Raw genomic sequence first — 15,048 nt, 5'->3', positions numbered from 1 at the left:
ATTTATATTTAGGATGATATTGATATATGAGGACTTGCTTTAGCCATTTTATCTTTTTTTTAAATATATTTTTATTGATTTCAGAGACAAAGGGAGGAGAGATAGAAACATCAATGATGAATCATTGACTGGCTGCCTCCTGCACGCCCCCTTGTGGGGATCGAGCTCACAACCCAGGCAGGTGCCCTGGACTGGAATCGAACCTGGAACCCTTCAGTCCACAGGTTGACGCTCTATCCAATGAGCCAAACCAGCCAGGGCTGTCTTTTATTTTCTGGTTGCTCTGTATTTTCATTGTTTCTTTTCCATTGTGATTCCATCTGCTATTTTAGTTTGGCAGTTTTCTATGATTTGTTTCTGTTTTCTCATTTATGTTTCACATCTCAGCTCTGGATTTTTGTTTTATGGTTACCATTAGGTTAGTGTACAGTGTATCATACATACAATAGTCCTTCTAATGGCAACTCCATTTTTATGATTTTGTTATAAGTTATGTTATACATTTGTTACAAAATTGCAGCCATTAGTTATTTTTAATGCCCCCTTTTCCCCTCTAACCTTTATAATTATTTAAAACCCTATTCTGAAGTAGAATTGCTATTTCCTGCTGTTAGTCATTTTACTCAAAATTCTGTATACTGTTGATTAAAATGTTTTTTATTAATTTTAGAGGGAGGAAGGAAGAGGGAGAGAGAGTGAAAAACATCAATGTGAGAAACGTCTATCGGCTGCCTCCTGCACACACCCTGACCGGGGATTGAACCCACAACCCAGGCATGTGCCTTGACTGGGAATCGAACCGGTGACCTTTTGGTGCATGGGAGGATGCTCAACCAACTTAGCAACATAAGCTGGGCTCCCTCATTTTTTAAACTTAGTTTTCTCTCCTCATCCTCCTGACTGAGTTCTGGGTTTCTATCTTCGGATCCCTCTTCCAAGTGATCTCCTCTATTTCCGGTGCTCTCTAACGCCTTCCTCATCTCATTTACTGCGTTTTGCAGTTCCAGAAATTCAGTTTGGTTCTTTTTGTAATTCCAATCTCTTTAGTAAAGTACTCCTTTTGTTCCCAGATTTTATACCTGAGCTCATTAAGCTGCCTTTCTGAGTTCTCATGTGACTCGTTGAGGTTCTCTACAACTGCAACCTCAATTCTCTGCCATTTAAGTCAGTCTTCCAGGACTTTGAGGGGTTTTTTGGAGACTGTTTTTTCTTTCTGTGTTCCCACGGTACCTTGGTTGCTCATGGTATTTGATGGATGGTCTGCCCACCCAGTTGGGGTAGTGAACTCATTTCTTTTTTCTTTTTTTTTAATTTTTTTTTAAAATATATTTTATTGATTTTTTACAGAGAGGAAGGGAGAGAGATAGAGAGTTAGAAACATCCATGAGAGAGAAACATCCATCAGCTGCCTCCTGCACATCCCCCACCGGGGATGTGCCCGCAACCCAGGTACATGCCCTTGACCGGAATCGAACCTGGGACCCTTCAGTCCACAGGCCGACGCTCTATCCACTGAGCCAAACCGGTTTCGGCTGAACTCATTTCTTATCTACTGTTTTGTTCTCAACAACTCAGCAGGTAGGGTACTTTCTTTTGGTCCCCAGCAGATGGTGTTAAAGTTTTGTTTTCTGTTACCGGCACTGTTTGGGCCTCTGGGGTCACTGTGAGCAGCATCAGCCCGGTTAAGGAAAAGACTGCACACTCACTGGGATGGTGGGGGTCACCTCCACTGTGGTGGGGGATTGTGGTGGGTGGTGGACTGGTTTTGTGAGCTCCCAGCACCACCTCCCCTTTACTCATGGTCACTGCCCCCACTGTGTTTTGGAAGCATTTCCACTGCCTCTACCAGGCTCTGCCAGGACGGGTAGAGTATGAGTGAGTGTGTGTGTGTGTGTGTGTGTGTGTGTGCGTGCGCGCACGTGGGGGGGGGGGGCAGGGGAGGAGAGGAATCAAGTTCACATTCCACAGCCCCAGTCCCTGCCAGCAATGGCTGTTGGCCCTGCTGTGCTGTTTAAGACTTCCCAGCACCTCTACCAGGGTCTGCTGTGATGGGAAGCGGGGGAGAGGGGGAGGAGAGGGGTGCCTCTTCCTGGGAGATCACTGCTTCTGCTCCACTCTGGAGCTGTGGTAGGCGCCAAACTGCATCTGTGGCTACCGTCCCTGTCCTTCCCCTGCCCGCCTCCCTGCTCACTCCAGTATGCCCACCTTCAGAGGCATGAATCTCTCAAGCATGTCTGTGTTGAGCAGGGGATCCTTTATTGAGTTACAGTTGTCCAACTTGTTATAAATTTAAGGGAAGAAACAAAAGTCTTCTCACTCTGCCATGATGCTGATTTCAAGGTGATGGTACTCCACTTTGTCAAGGGCACTGCATGTCAACTGTATGGCCTTTCTGGAGGTCAATTTGGCAAAATGAAGGAAGACGCTTGACACGTGTGTGGCTTTGTGTAGGTAATTTCACTTCTAGGAATTCAGTAATTCATTCAACAGATGTTCATTGACCTACCCAGTGCCAGGCACTGAGATGGGTGCCAGGAAGCTGGTGGTGGGTGAGATAGACGTGGTCCTCATCCCCAGAGTACCTCCAGCAAGGGCAGAGCAATGGTTCCTCAGTTATCTATAGAAACAGGGTGAGAGTTCTGTAAAGGGGAGGTTCTGCGCTTCCTGTCCCGGCTTCTGAACACCAGTCCTGTGCTGAGCAGCTCCCTCTGCCCCCCTGAGCCTCAGATGAAGGTCCCAGAGTCTAAGGATCTAATGTCCATGGACAAGCTGGTTCACAGCCCAGCTGCCCTCTCCCTTAGGAAGCATTGTTGCTGCTGCCCAAAAGGCCATTCCTTTCTCAGAGCTCCAGCAAGGTAGCAGCAATGGCTGCACAGCTCTGGGAATATACCAAAAACCGCTATTTTGCACTTAGAATGATGAAGTTTATAGTATGTGGATTACAGCTCAACAAATCTGCTATTCTTAAAAAAAAAAAAAAAGAAAGAAAAAAGCTCTAACAAGGGATTGACTCTGCTAAAAATGTTTTCCTGGTGAGGAATGTGAGCTTTGTGAACATTACACTTGCAGACACAAGGAACATCCTCTCTCCTGGAGGGATAGAGGCTCCAGGTGCGGAGGGAGCCCCGTGCTGCTTCCGCTGTAGCTGACCGCCCACCTTAGCCACAGAGCAGTGGTGGAGACTCTGAGGACTAGGATGAATGGGGAGGCCTTGAGTATCTCTCCAGGGACAAAGTGCTCCTCTCCAAGCCCTGCTGGCTCCATCTGTACCCACAGCTTCTCCCCACCCCTGCCTGCCTATCCATCGGTTGTAATTCCAGATATCTGAAGCCAGATGTGGACAAGAAATCCAAACATAAGACAGCAGTCAAGAAGAAGACCCTGAACCCAGAGTTCAACGAGGTACCAGGGGCGGGTGAAGCCGCAGGAGGTCCTCTCCCTGTCTCCCTGGGAGGGACTGGGTTCTCAAGGGTCACGGCGGGGGGGGAGGGCGCTTACGGGAGAGCCCCCAGCTCTGGGGCGCAGGGGAGAGGCTCCGGCCAGGCTGAACCAGGCCGAAGTGATGCACACGGAGGGGAGCAGCCTAGAAAGATTTTCAGAGGGTGGAATTGACGGGATTGTGGCTACATTGGATGTGGAGTTGAAAGTGGAGTGGGTGCCCTGACTAGTTTGGCTCAGTGGATAGAGCGTCGGCCTGTGGATTGAAGGGTCCCAGGTTCGATTCCGGTCAAGGGCATGTACTTTGGTTGCAGGCACATCCCCAGTAGGGGGTGTGCAGGAGGCAGCTGATGGATGTTTCTCTCTCATGGATGTTTCTAACTCTCTATCCCTCTCCCTTCCTCTCTAAAAAAATCAATAAAATATATTTAAAAAAAAAAAGAAAGTGGAGCGGGAGGTGTGAGGGAGATGGAGAAGCTCTGGGGGAGATATGATCATGGCGAGGAGTGAGAGAAGGGCGAGGAGCACAGGGGCCTCAGGCAGAGCCTGAGCAATGCAGGGGCAGGCAAAGGCGGCACTTCCAGAGGGCGAGGGGGGCACCAGAGAGCAGAGCACCATGGAAGCCAGTGGTCAGCAGAGCCAGACCCAAGAGAAGTCAAGGACACCAAGGCTGGCAAACGTGAGTTGATTTGGCAACAGGAGGCCCTGGGAATCTTGAGAGAGAGGCTTCAGTGTCTCAGGGACAGGTGGGTTGGAGTGAAGGGGACCCTGAGGACCCCGGCCAGGCTCTCAGGCATACGTGGACAAGATGGATGAGAATCCACCATTGTCCACCACCAGGCACTGACCACCTTCCATTCACCCATCCCTCCCTCGGTTCCTGCCCTCCCCATACCTCAGAGCACTCCTGGCCATGTGGCATTAGCCCTGACTCTCCCCTTCTGGCCACCAGGAGTTCTGTTACGAGATTAAGCATGGGGACCTGGCCAAGAAGACCCTGGAGGTCACCGTTTGGGATTACGACATTGGAAAATCCAATGATTTCATTGGTAAGAGGAAATGGCTTGGAGCAATCTGGGTTCACAGACCACCTGCCCCCCACACGAGGAGCTTCAGACATTATCCAGCCCAGCTCCGTGTGGCAGAGGAAGAGACAGGCCGGGAGGGTCACACAGGAGTCTGGTAGAGCAGGCATGAGAGGTGGTGATGGTCCACACCTCGGGCTGGACTCTGAGCCCTTGTAGCCCCGAATCCCTGTGGGCTTGGTGGCTGCACACAGTAGAGCTGCCCTGGCCCTTTTTGGCTCTTTTTTGTCTCCCTCCCTTGGTCCTGGGTAGAGGAAGGGCAGGGTCCCGGGCCCTGATCTTGAGGGCCAAGGGTGTGGCGTGGCGGTAAGACCACTGTCCACCCTTAGAGTCCCGTGGGCAAGGTGCAGAGTCCAGCCTTGGGTCATGGAACCTGGGAAGGGGAGGGGGCACTGGTTCCAGAGGGATGGGCTTGTGAGAGCACCTGCCCCAGGCTCCTGGCTGCCCCTGAACTTCCCTCCTGCAGGCGGTGTTGTTCTGGGCATCAATGCCAAGGGCGAGCGCCTAAAGCACTGGTTTGACTGCCTGAAGAACAAGGACAAGCGGATCGAACGCTGGCACACGCTCACCAACGAACTCCCTGGGGCCGTGCTCAGCGACTGACCGGCCCCCACCTGCCACCGTACCCAACCCTGCCTGTCACTTGGCCCAACACAGGCCTGGCCCTGGGCTTCCTCAGCTGCCACCAAGGGCCTCGGCCCCCACGATGGGGGAGATCCAGGACACCTGCTCGGACACAGAACCACTGCAGCCCCCTCTTGGAGGCCATGGAGGACCCAGCCACCTCGAGGGACAACAAGGGCAGAGGGCCCGACCTGCTTTCAACCCCTGGGGCCTGACAGGGCCAGAGATAGGCAGAGAGGAGCTTGGCCTCAGCACCTACCCCAGGGATGGGGCCGGGGCCGGCCAGGAGGAAGCACCCTGCTCAAGGTCAGCAGTAAGGCACAGGGGACCAGGGCTAAGAGAACAGGAGTGCAGGGGCACCTTGGTGGGTCCAGTGAGAACTCCTGAGGCAGACACTAGGAAGAGGGCATTGGGGGAGGAGATTGGGGACAGGACTCTGACTACATCCGTTCATCTCTGGCATTCCTGGGCAGATGGGAAAAGGTTAACCTGAGAGCCAGGAGTCTAGTGAATTTCCCAGAACTCCTAATGAACGTGGGCACTTGGCAAATACTTCCCTCAATTATTTCACAAGCCTCTGGGGATGGCTGAAACCCAGGGCCTGCCCTCAGGGAGTTTCCCATCTAATCGGGGAGCTGGAAATGAACCATTACAGTGGGGAGTGAGGAATGCTGTGGCCAGCCTGGCCCACCTGTGGGTGCTATGGACTCTGCTGGGAAGGCTTCCTAGAGAAGGTCATGCTGTAGCAAGGCCTTGAAGAGTAGTGGAGTGTCAGGCAGCCAAAAGGGAGGGCAGTGCAGGCAGTGGGGATGGTCTGCAAAGACCTGGAGGGGAGAGAATGGTGGTTGGGCCAGGGGCACTATGAGGGACTCAAGGGTTTCTCTGGGGGAAGGGTGTGTGAGGACAGGATTGGGGCCCAGGCACGATGGTGCCCAGCCCTGCTCCCTCCCCATCCCTGGTGGCCAGGCCAGCCTGGGCTCCTAGCTGTGGGGGAAGTGACGGAAGCCCTGTGGTGAAACTGATGTTGGGGCAGGGTCAAGTTCAATCCTCAGACCCAATTCGCCCACCTTTGATCTTTCTCCTCCTGAGGAACCTGGAGGATGGACCCTGCCTCTCGTTCTTCCCAGCATCAGATTAGCTATAGTCAGAACAGAAAAGGGCCCCTTGTTTTGCATGAAAAGAAGCAAAAATTCCTCCTCTCCACATCCACTTCTCTTCCTCTGCCCCCCCAAGGCCTTGGGACTTGTAGTGGGGGGACCCCAGATGGTTGCCCTCTCAGGAATACTGGGCAGCAGTACAGGAAAGCTAAGAGGAAGACACCCTGCCTGTGGCCTGTCTGTACCCTGAGTTAGGGTCTCCAAGAGGGGTTGAAGAATTGGGGCCCGAGTCTGAAGCCCCAGACTTTCCCTGCTTACCAAGGGGCCTTCAGGGATTCTGGATGAAAAAAATGCATAACCAAGGAATTTCTGTGTTCAGTCTATTACTGCACTTGATGGGAGAGGGAACCGAGAGAGGGAAAGGCCTTGCAGCCTTACCACAGCTGGGGCAGACCAGGCTCCATGGCCCCTGTCCCACCCCCAGCCCAGTGCTCTGGATACCACACTTCAGGGGAAGTAGGATGCTGGGCTCGCACATGAGTTCCTGCTGGCTGCCAGCCTAGGGCTCTCCCCTGCCTACTGCCCACACACACCAACGGTAGCAGCACGGCTCACAGGGGTTGGACCTTCTGCTGCAAACACAAAGCACACCACCATCTGAGGCCTGGGGTGATGATGTGAATCCCACCAAGTGCCCATCAGCCCTTTCCCGTTTGCAGGGAACTTGGGACTCCAGCCCCCACACAGTACCTGGCAAGCTTGGCTGGTCATGGAACCTTGGTTTTCCCATCTTTAAGGCTTTGTGCACTCTCTTAATGAATCTTCACAACCCTTGTGTCTGGGTGAGCTCTGGGTAACTTCTTTGTCTTTTGGAGGGCCTTATTCAGAGAGCAGACTCACAGCCTCTGTGAAAACACGGAAATGCTGAAAGGCAAAGCTAGAAAGGGCTGTGAGTCCACCCAGTACAACTTCCTTATCAGATACATAGGGAAACCGAGGCTCAGCTGGGACAAGAACCCAGGACTCCTAGCACCCAGTCCAGAGCCCTCTACTGCCCCAGGCTGTGCAAGGGTAGGTAGGTTTGGCCCTCAGTGGTCCCAGCCGACCACAGGAGGCAAGGCTTCTAGAAGCACAGCCATCCCAAGTGAAGGGTGGGGCCCGTGGGCAGGAGGGCCCCCAGAGAGTGACAGACCCTTCACCAGAACCCTGGCGCTGTTCTAGACCACTTGCAGATTGTATCTCTGTTAAAGAAAAAGCTCTTTGAGAAGCTGCAAAGCTCTGCCTTTGACCCCAAACTGGCATCTTTCCTCTGATCCATCAGATTTACGAAGATGGGAAATTGACACCAAAAAAGAAAAAGATGTCATTTCAAAGTCAGGTGTCAGTAACCAGGGGGTCTCCCACTGCGCTGCATCCACCTCCACCACCTCCCTTCCTAGCCTCCACCCACCCAACGCCAGCACTAGCCAATCCCGGACGGGCCAGTCTTCCAACCCTGAAGCGGTAACCTCCTGACCTCTAGGGGTGAGAGCGAGGAACTGCACCTCCGGGCCCGTGCATGTCCAGTCTTTGTTCCTTCCCAACTGAGAACCTCTCGATGCATGGACTCTGGCTGTCCTCGACACAGACTCTCGTGCACTGCTTAACACTGTTTTGCTACCATGTGATGGCTGCAGAAACCGTCCTTAAACTGCAGCCCCACACACAATTTTTGTACTTTCGTCTGACCTACCCAAAGGTGTCCTTTTTAAGTCTTATTTGTTAATATTTGTAATGACATATAATCCAAAGTAAATGGAAACATTCATTGCAATCCTATTGGCTTGGGAGATCATTTAATAGATTTGAACAGGTGAGCAGGAAAGAATGAGAAAATGGCAACTGGAGCTTATTCAGCACTTCCTCTCATTTACTCTTCACCAAGAATTCATTTGAGGTAGGTTTCCATGTTACAGATGAGAAAACTGAGGTTCAGAGAGGTTGAACCTCTGGTAAGTGACAGAACCAGAATTCAACTCATGCTTCCCAAGACTTTATACCAGGAACAGCATACCACACTGTCAGTGACCCATTCGACAAACAGCTGTGGAGTGTTAACTTTAATGCCAAGCACTAGTCTAGGTCCCACGTCTAGGCTCCTAGAGCAGATTCGTCAAGAAGACAATCAATAAGCAGTAAGTATAATAATGATATGGTCAAAGATCTTTTTAAATGGGCATGTGGGCTAGATGGGTTGGGCTTACATAGGGAGATCAGATGGGCCTCTGGAGAAATGACTTCTAAGCTAAGACTTGGAGCTGGTGAGGTAGGGAGCTATGGGTGTACTTGGGGAAGAGTATTCTAAGTGAAGGGAACAGCCAGCGCCCCTATAGGTGAGGGCAGGCTTGGAGTGACTGAGGAATAGCCCATGTGGCTGGAGCAGGGTGGGGCAAGGGAAGAGCAATAGATGAGGACACGGGGGTACAGGAGACCAAACCAAGTAGGACTTTAAAAGGCTGGCTTTCACTCTACATGAGAAGGAAGCTGACTTCATTTCTAACAGGCCACCCAGTAGAGAACAAACCTGTGTGTGGGGCAGGTAATCAGTCCCTGTTTGGAGGTCTCCCGTGGTGGCATGCCAGTGAGTCCAGGGTTCCAAGTCTAATGGTGTCCGGTCTCCAGAGCAGTGGCAGCCGGGTCCTGACAGAGCCTGCTGAGATGATGACTCTGGTCAAGGTTCTGGCCACCAGCCTCCTTTAGCAACTGCCTCTGTGCCGGCCTAATTTTCCAGGCCTCCCACCCATTCTCTGAACTACCTGATACCTTTCCAGTGCATTCCTTCTCTGCTTACGTTAACCGGAGTCAGAACCTGTTATTTTTGACAAAAAACACTGCCTGGTCCTCTGATGCAATCTGATCATCTAGGTCTCACTCAAGTGTTACCTCTTTGTGAGGCCCTGACAACCTCCGTCACTTCCTCCCACATCACCCTGCTCTCTCTTCATGGCACTTAACAAAATCATCTTGTATATTTGCTCATCTCTTTCTCCCCTCACTAACCTCCATGAGAATTGGGGCCACATCTTTTTTATTTACCCCAGTTACTCCACACCAGGACTGAGCATGGAGTAGCCCTCTCTTTGCTGAATGAATGGATGAAAGCTGCCACCATAAACACTGTTTGAAAGGAAACATCCATGTCTCTGGAGCATGTGATTATGATATGTTGGGTCTAAGCCCAACAGGTAAGTGTACAGGACTCCTGTTAACCCCAGAGATTCCTGGAGTACAGATGAGAAAGGAACCCAGGGACCACAGGGTTATCCTGAGGAGAGAAAGAAAGGAGAGGGAGAAAGGAAGACTGGGAGGAGAAAGAAAGAGAAGGAAGCCGGACAGGGGCTGAGGATGAAAAAAAAGGAACAGCGGGAATGGCCTGGGAAAAGCTGCAGAGGCAGGCGGGGGTCAGGAAACCCAGCTACTGCGCTCAGGGCCCCAGGAGCAGGGACAGCTCAGGATGGCCAAAGATATGGTTTACCTAGTGTCCAGTCCCCAGGAAGAGTGCTCCAGGCAAGGCCTGAAGAGAGGCCTAGAAAAAGTTACACCAGGAGGGGCGTGTGCCCAACACCCAGGGCCAGCAGCAATGGGAATGGGGAAGCAGACTTGTTGTCCGGTAGAGCCAGTGCTGCAGTATTAATCCTGATGGCTAAGATTCGTTGGTGCATAAACAAGCACTGTACTAGACTCTATCTTCCAGCCGAGAAAACTGTACAGAACAAGTCTAAAGATGGGTGCAAAATGAGGTGGTGCACTTAGGGCAAGACTGACAGAAGGCTCCGAGTTCAGCCTGGGCTGTGTGAGGCAGGGACAGGTGAGGAGCAGGACAGGCACGTGTGGTTTCCAGGAGCAGCACTGCCCTCTATGGACACTGAGACCTGGCCGGGGCACTGCTTGTCCCCGACTCCCCAGGGTGCTCCAGCACAAGCTATGGCGGGCAGCCTCCTCTAGAGACTCTGCTCCCCCCCTAAATATTCCACCACAATGAAGGAGCAACCCCAGATGTCTGTCCCTGAGCACAAAGAGAGAACAGGACCATTTGGGGGCAGGCAATTTGTTCCTGTGCTATTTCAGTAGGGAGTCCTTAAAGACTCTAAGAAAATAAAAAGGATTTAAGAGAAGGTCCCAGAGTTACACTAGTGGCAATAACACACATAGAGACCTCTCAGTAAGACATGTAGACTGCTCTATATGTACTCACTTAATCCTCACCATTATGAGATACTGTTTTAATCCCCACTTTACAGGTGGGAAAACAGGTAGCATGCTCAAGGATAATTAAGGGCTGATCTGGGAGTTGAACCCAAGCCTTATGGCTCCAGAATCCATACTCTAATTTCCACAATATGATGCTGGATGAAGCAGTTGGTGTTGCCAGGCCGAGTATAACACTCCCGGGTCCTACCAGGTCCCTTACAGGTTGTGCCCCACTTGCCTCCAAGCTCCCAGAACTAGCAATGGCCTGCTCTGCCAGGAAAGATTTCCCAGAACTCACCCTCGGGGTCCTTATTGTCAGTCTTGACCCAATGCAGTACTCACCTTGGCCCAATGGGCTCCCATCTGTCACAGCCCCAGTATCCTTTGTGTGTGTCCCCTGGCCCCAGCAAGGCAAGATCTGGAGATGTGGAGCTGGGGAGCACTTGTGTGGCTTCCCAAAAGCCAGGTGTGAGCCCGTGTAAAAATATTGCCTTATGGGAATCAGAAAACTGAGAAACCAAGATCTCTCAGAGCTCCCGGGGTTCCCCTCTCCACTGCCCTGCACCCTTCTCCATCCTCTTGCCTCTCTCAGCACTCACTTTCTCAGCTGATTCATCAACCCATAAATGATCCAAAATGGCATGGCCTCAAGCCTGTCTGGGTGGCTTTCAGCTTGGCTCCCCACACCTACCTGGGAATGTCTTCTGTCCTCTTTAGCTTCTCCAGAGAGAAATGGCTTGCTCCAGGTTACTGCTCATCGCCTCGAGTAGAAGGGCCAGGGGTGAGGTCACATGGTAAAACCATGGCTGTGGGCAAAGCATACAGGGTCAAATATGTCTTTCACAATAAGTCCCTGAGCCAGTGGGAAAGGAGGAGAGGTGCCAGCCAAGGGAAAGAAGGGGCAGAAGCCAAAGACCAGTGCTGCAGAATGCTAGGGCAGAAACCATTCAAAAAGCAAAGGCTAGCCCAGCCCGTGTGGCTCAGTGGTTGAGTGTTGATCTATGAACCAGGAGGTCACACTTCGATTCTCGTTCAGGGCACATGCCTGGGTTTTGGACAGGAGGCAGCTGATCAATGATTCTCTCTCATCACTGATGTTTTTCTCTCTCTTCCTCTCCCTTCCTCTCTCTGAAATCAATAAAAACATATTTAAAAAAGAACTTTAGCCTTCCTATTGTGAAATCTGCACACATTTAGTTTTTTTTATCTAAAAACTAGAGGCCCAGTGCACGGTGGGGTCCCTCGGCCTGGCCTGCACCCTCTCGCAATCCAGGGCCCCTCGGGGGATGTCAGACTGCTGGTTTCGGGCCGATCCCCACAGGCCAGGCCAAGGAACCCCACCGGTGCATGAATCCTCTAGTATGCATATAGATCTTTTGTTAATCTCTTTCCACCCTCCCGCTCCACTCATCAGTCTGTCCCATGTTTCCATGCCTGTGCGTTGAGCGTCTGCCCCCTGGTGGTCAGTGCACACCATAGCTACCAGTCGAATGGTCCCTTAGGCTTATATATATACACACACACACAATATATATACACACACACACACACACAGTAGGTCCTCGGGTTACATTGGAGATCCATTCCTATGGCGCGATGTAACGCACCGTAAGTCGGAACCCACCTACATAAGCACCTACGTCACACATGGAGCACATACACAGCAGTAATGAAGTGAAACAGTAAAAAAAATTTAGAACGTAACACTTCCTGACCTTTACTTGTGGTAATTAAATAATAAACATAAAGCATATATGTACATACGTCGAAATGATGGAACTTTTTTTTTTATAAATAAATGGGAGATGGCGACATAACGACGAAATTACATACATCAAGTCTGACGTAACCCAAGAACTGCCTATATATATATATGTATAGATGTCTATTTCACTTTCACTCTTGAAGGATGTTTTCACTAGATATACAATTCTGGGTCAGCTTTCTTCTCTTTGAGCACTTTAATGTTGCTGTTCTATTGTCTTCTGCCTCCTGTTATTCTAATGAAAAGTCAGTGATTTGAATTATTCCCTTGTATATAATTCGTCTATTTGTCAATATGTATGCATGCTGTTTTCAATGTGTTTTTCCTTTGACATACAGCAGTTTGATTATAACGTGCTAAAATATTCATTTTCGTTGTTTATTTTACTTTTCACTGGGCTTCTTGAATTGTAAATTTGCCTTACACAAAATGTGAGAAAATTTTTGTCATTCTTAAAAGTTTTCCATCCCATTTTTTTCTCTTCTCTCCTTCTGGAACTACACTTCGTTCCAGTATACTAGAACTTTTTTAATATTCTCTCACAGGTCCCATGAGGCTGTGCTCATTGTTAAAAATATATACCTTTCTCTTTCTCCTACAGATTGGATATCTATTGAGCTAACTTCAAGGTCACTGATCCTCTAAAAGTTTTCTTTTTATTCAGCATTTGCCAAACTAATTTTCATTTCAGATAATTGTATTTTTAAGATCTAAAATGCCTGGTTTTTTATTATAGTTTCAGTATCTCTGCTAAAATTTCTTTTCATTTGCCATAGACATATGTTCCCTTCATCCTTGGACAGTTATAACAGCAGCTTTAAAATCCTCGTCTACTATTGTGGGAAAACAAGAACAATAAAATTTTATTTGCTAATTTACATGTCTTAGGGACATCCATCATTGATAGTCTCTGGACTATGGATCATGTTTTCACATTCCTTCTGATGCATAGTTTCAAATTGTATCCAGGTTATTGTAAATGAGATCTAAATTCTGCTGTTACTCCAAAGACAATTTATATCAGGCAGTTACTTGGCTAAAACCAAACTGAAAATTCTATCTCACTGGCAATGGATGGTAGCTGAAATATATCATATCAGTTCACTCAGCAAAATATTTTTGAGGAAATTATTTGGGCATATTTTTAAATGTTGACTTTAATGTTTCAAAGCACAATGGCATAATCTGCTGAACAAGTCTATGAATTCTTCAGAGGATTCTTTTCTAAATGGCAGCCATAAAAAAATAAAAGTTCCCAACTGTCAAAATTAGGTCTATTGAGCTTTAAATCTCCTTGAAAGATTTGGCAGCACAAATGATCCTGTCCTCTCTTGCCTTCTTTTGGATTAAATATTTCTTAGATACAGGTTTTTAGTTATACCTCTTTGAATTATTTTTATCTAATGCTTGCCCTAAGTATTAATTACCATATATCCTTAGTCTCTCAAGGTCTTCTTAGAGTTAATATTATATTACATCAAGTAATATTTAAGAAACTTCAATCAAATGGATCCACTTACCACCCCTTGGCTGCCTCTTATGCTATAGTTAGCATATAAATGATGTGCCTACATATTAACAATATAGACCTAATATCTGCTTTAAACACAAGATTTTTAAAGAAAGTGGGAGAGAAATAAGTCTTTTATATTTACCTTCATATTTACCATTCAAGTGTTCTTCCATTCCTTCTTGAAGATCTATTATGAATGTCAATTGTTTTATCTTGTTCTTAGTGCCATAGAAGAAAAACATTTGGTATTATTAACAAGCATTTCATCACCCCAGAAATGTCAGGAATAGGCTCATGAACATAAGTATAAAAAAAATTTTAAACAAAATTTTAGTAAATCAAATCCAAACATAATATAAAGGATAATACATAACTGAGGTTTATCCCAGGAATACAGGATTGGTTTTAATCTTCAAAAGGCAATGTAATTCATTATATTAACAAACTAAAAACCAAAACCCATATTACCATCTCATTAGATGCAAAACAGGCATTGATAAATCCAACTTCCATTCCTGAGAAAAACTCTTAGCAAACTAGAAATACCAGTGAACTCAACCTGGTAATGGGCATCAATGAAAAACTTTCAGCTAACATCATTAAAAGTGAAAGAAAATGCTTTCCTCCATAAAATCAGGAACAATACAAGGATGTCTGCTCTTACCACTTCCATTCAACATTGTACTACTGGAGGTTCCAGGTAGTGCAATCAGGCAAGATAAACAAAAATTCTCCAGACTGAAGAAAAAGTTAAATCTCTACGTTCACAAGCAATATGATTCTCTATGAAGAAAATCTGATGAAATCTACAAAATACCACTACTAGAACTAAGAAGTGAGTTTAGCAAGGTCGCAGGATACAAGATTAATATACAAATATCAATGAACAATCAAAAATTGAATTTTAAAAAGCGGGAATTTTACACAAACATCAAAAATTATGAAATATTTATGAATAAATCTGACAAGACAGAGTAAAAAATATTGCTGAATCCCTAATCGGTTTGGCTCAGTGGATAGAGCGTCAGCCTGCGGACTCAAGGGTCTCAGGTTCGAGCCCGGTCAAGGGCATGTACCTTGGTTGTGGGCACATTCCCAGTAGTGTGCAGGAGGCAGCTGATCAATGTTTCTCTCTCATCGATGTTTCTAACTCTCTATCCCTCTTCCTTCCTCTCTGTAAAAAAAATCAATAAAATATATTTTTAAAAAAATATTGCTGAGTCCTGGCCGGTTCTGAGTGGTTAGAGCGTCAGCCTGCAGACTGAAGGGTATCTTGGTTGCAGGCTTGATCCCCTG

The 15,048-nt window shown here is 48.1% G+C and overlaps 1 protein-coding gene and 1 long non-coding RNA gene across 2 annotated transcripts in view; one reads left to right on the top strand and one right to left on the bottom strand.

Moving 5' to 3' along the window:
• Nucleotides 1-7,079, top strand: part of DOC2B (double C2 domain beta) — a 31,434-nt gene extending 24,355 nt beyond the window's left edge. The window contains exons 7-9 of the mRNA XM_070394720.1: nucleotides 3,321-3,402; nucleotides 4,391-4,487; nucleotides 4,990-7,079. Coding sequence (XP_070250821.1) covers nucleotides 3,321-3,402; nucleotides 4,391-4,487; nucleotides 4,990-5,126 — 316 coding nt within the window. The 3' untranslated portion in view covers nucleotides 5,127-7,079. The remainder of the gene's footprint in view (nucleotides 1-3,320; nucleotides 3,403-4,390; nucleotides 4,488-4,989) is intronic.
• Nucleotides 2,110-14,111, bottom strand: LOC138994686 (uncharacterized). The gene is made up of 5 exons (XR_011468460.1): nucleotides 13,895-14,111; nucleotides 11,166-11,280; nucleotides 8,808-8,936; nucleotides 6,995-7,149; nucleotides 2,110-2,617 (listed from the first exon to the last, which is right to left on the bottom strand). It is a non-coding gene; the product is annotated as an uncharacterized lncRNA (long non-coding RNA).
• Between the last annotated feature and the right edge of the window lie 937 nt (nucleotides 14,112-15,048).

Source organism: Myotis yumanensis, unplaced genomic scaffold, assembly GCF_028538775.1.
Source record: "Myotis yumanensis isolate MYYU_CA2020_CCGP unplaced genomic scaffold, mMyoYum1.0.hap1 SCAF_16, whole genome shotgun sequence".
In the NCBI taxonomy this organism is placed as follows: Eukaryota; Metazoa; Chordata; class Mammalia; order Chiroptera; family Vespertilionidae; genus Myotis; species Myotis yumanensis.
The sequence above is the reverse complement of the archived record's forward strand: the minus strand, read 5'-3'. Positions and strand labels throughout refer to the sequence as shown.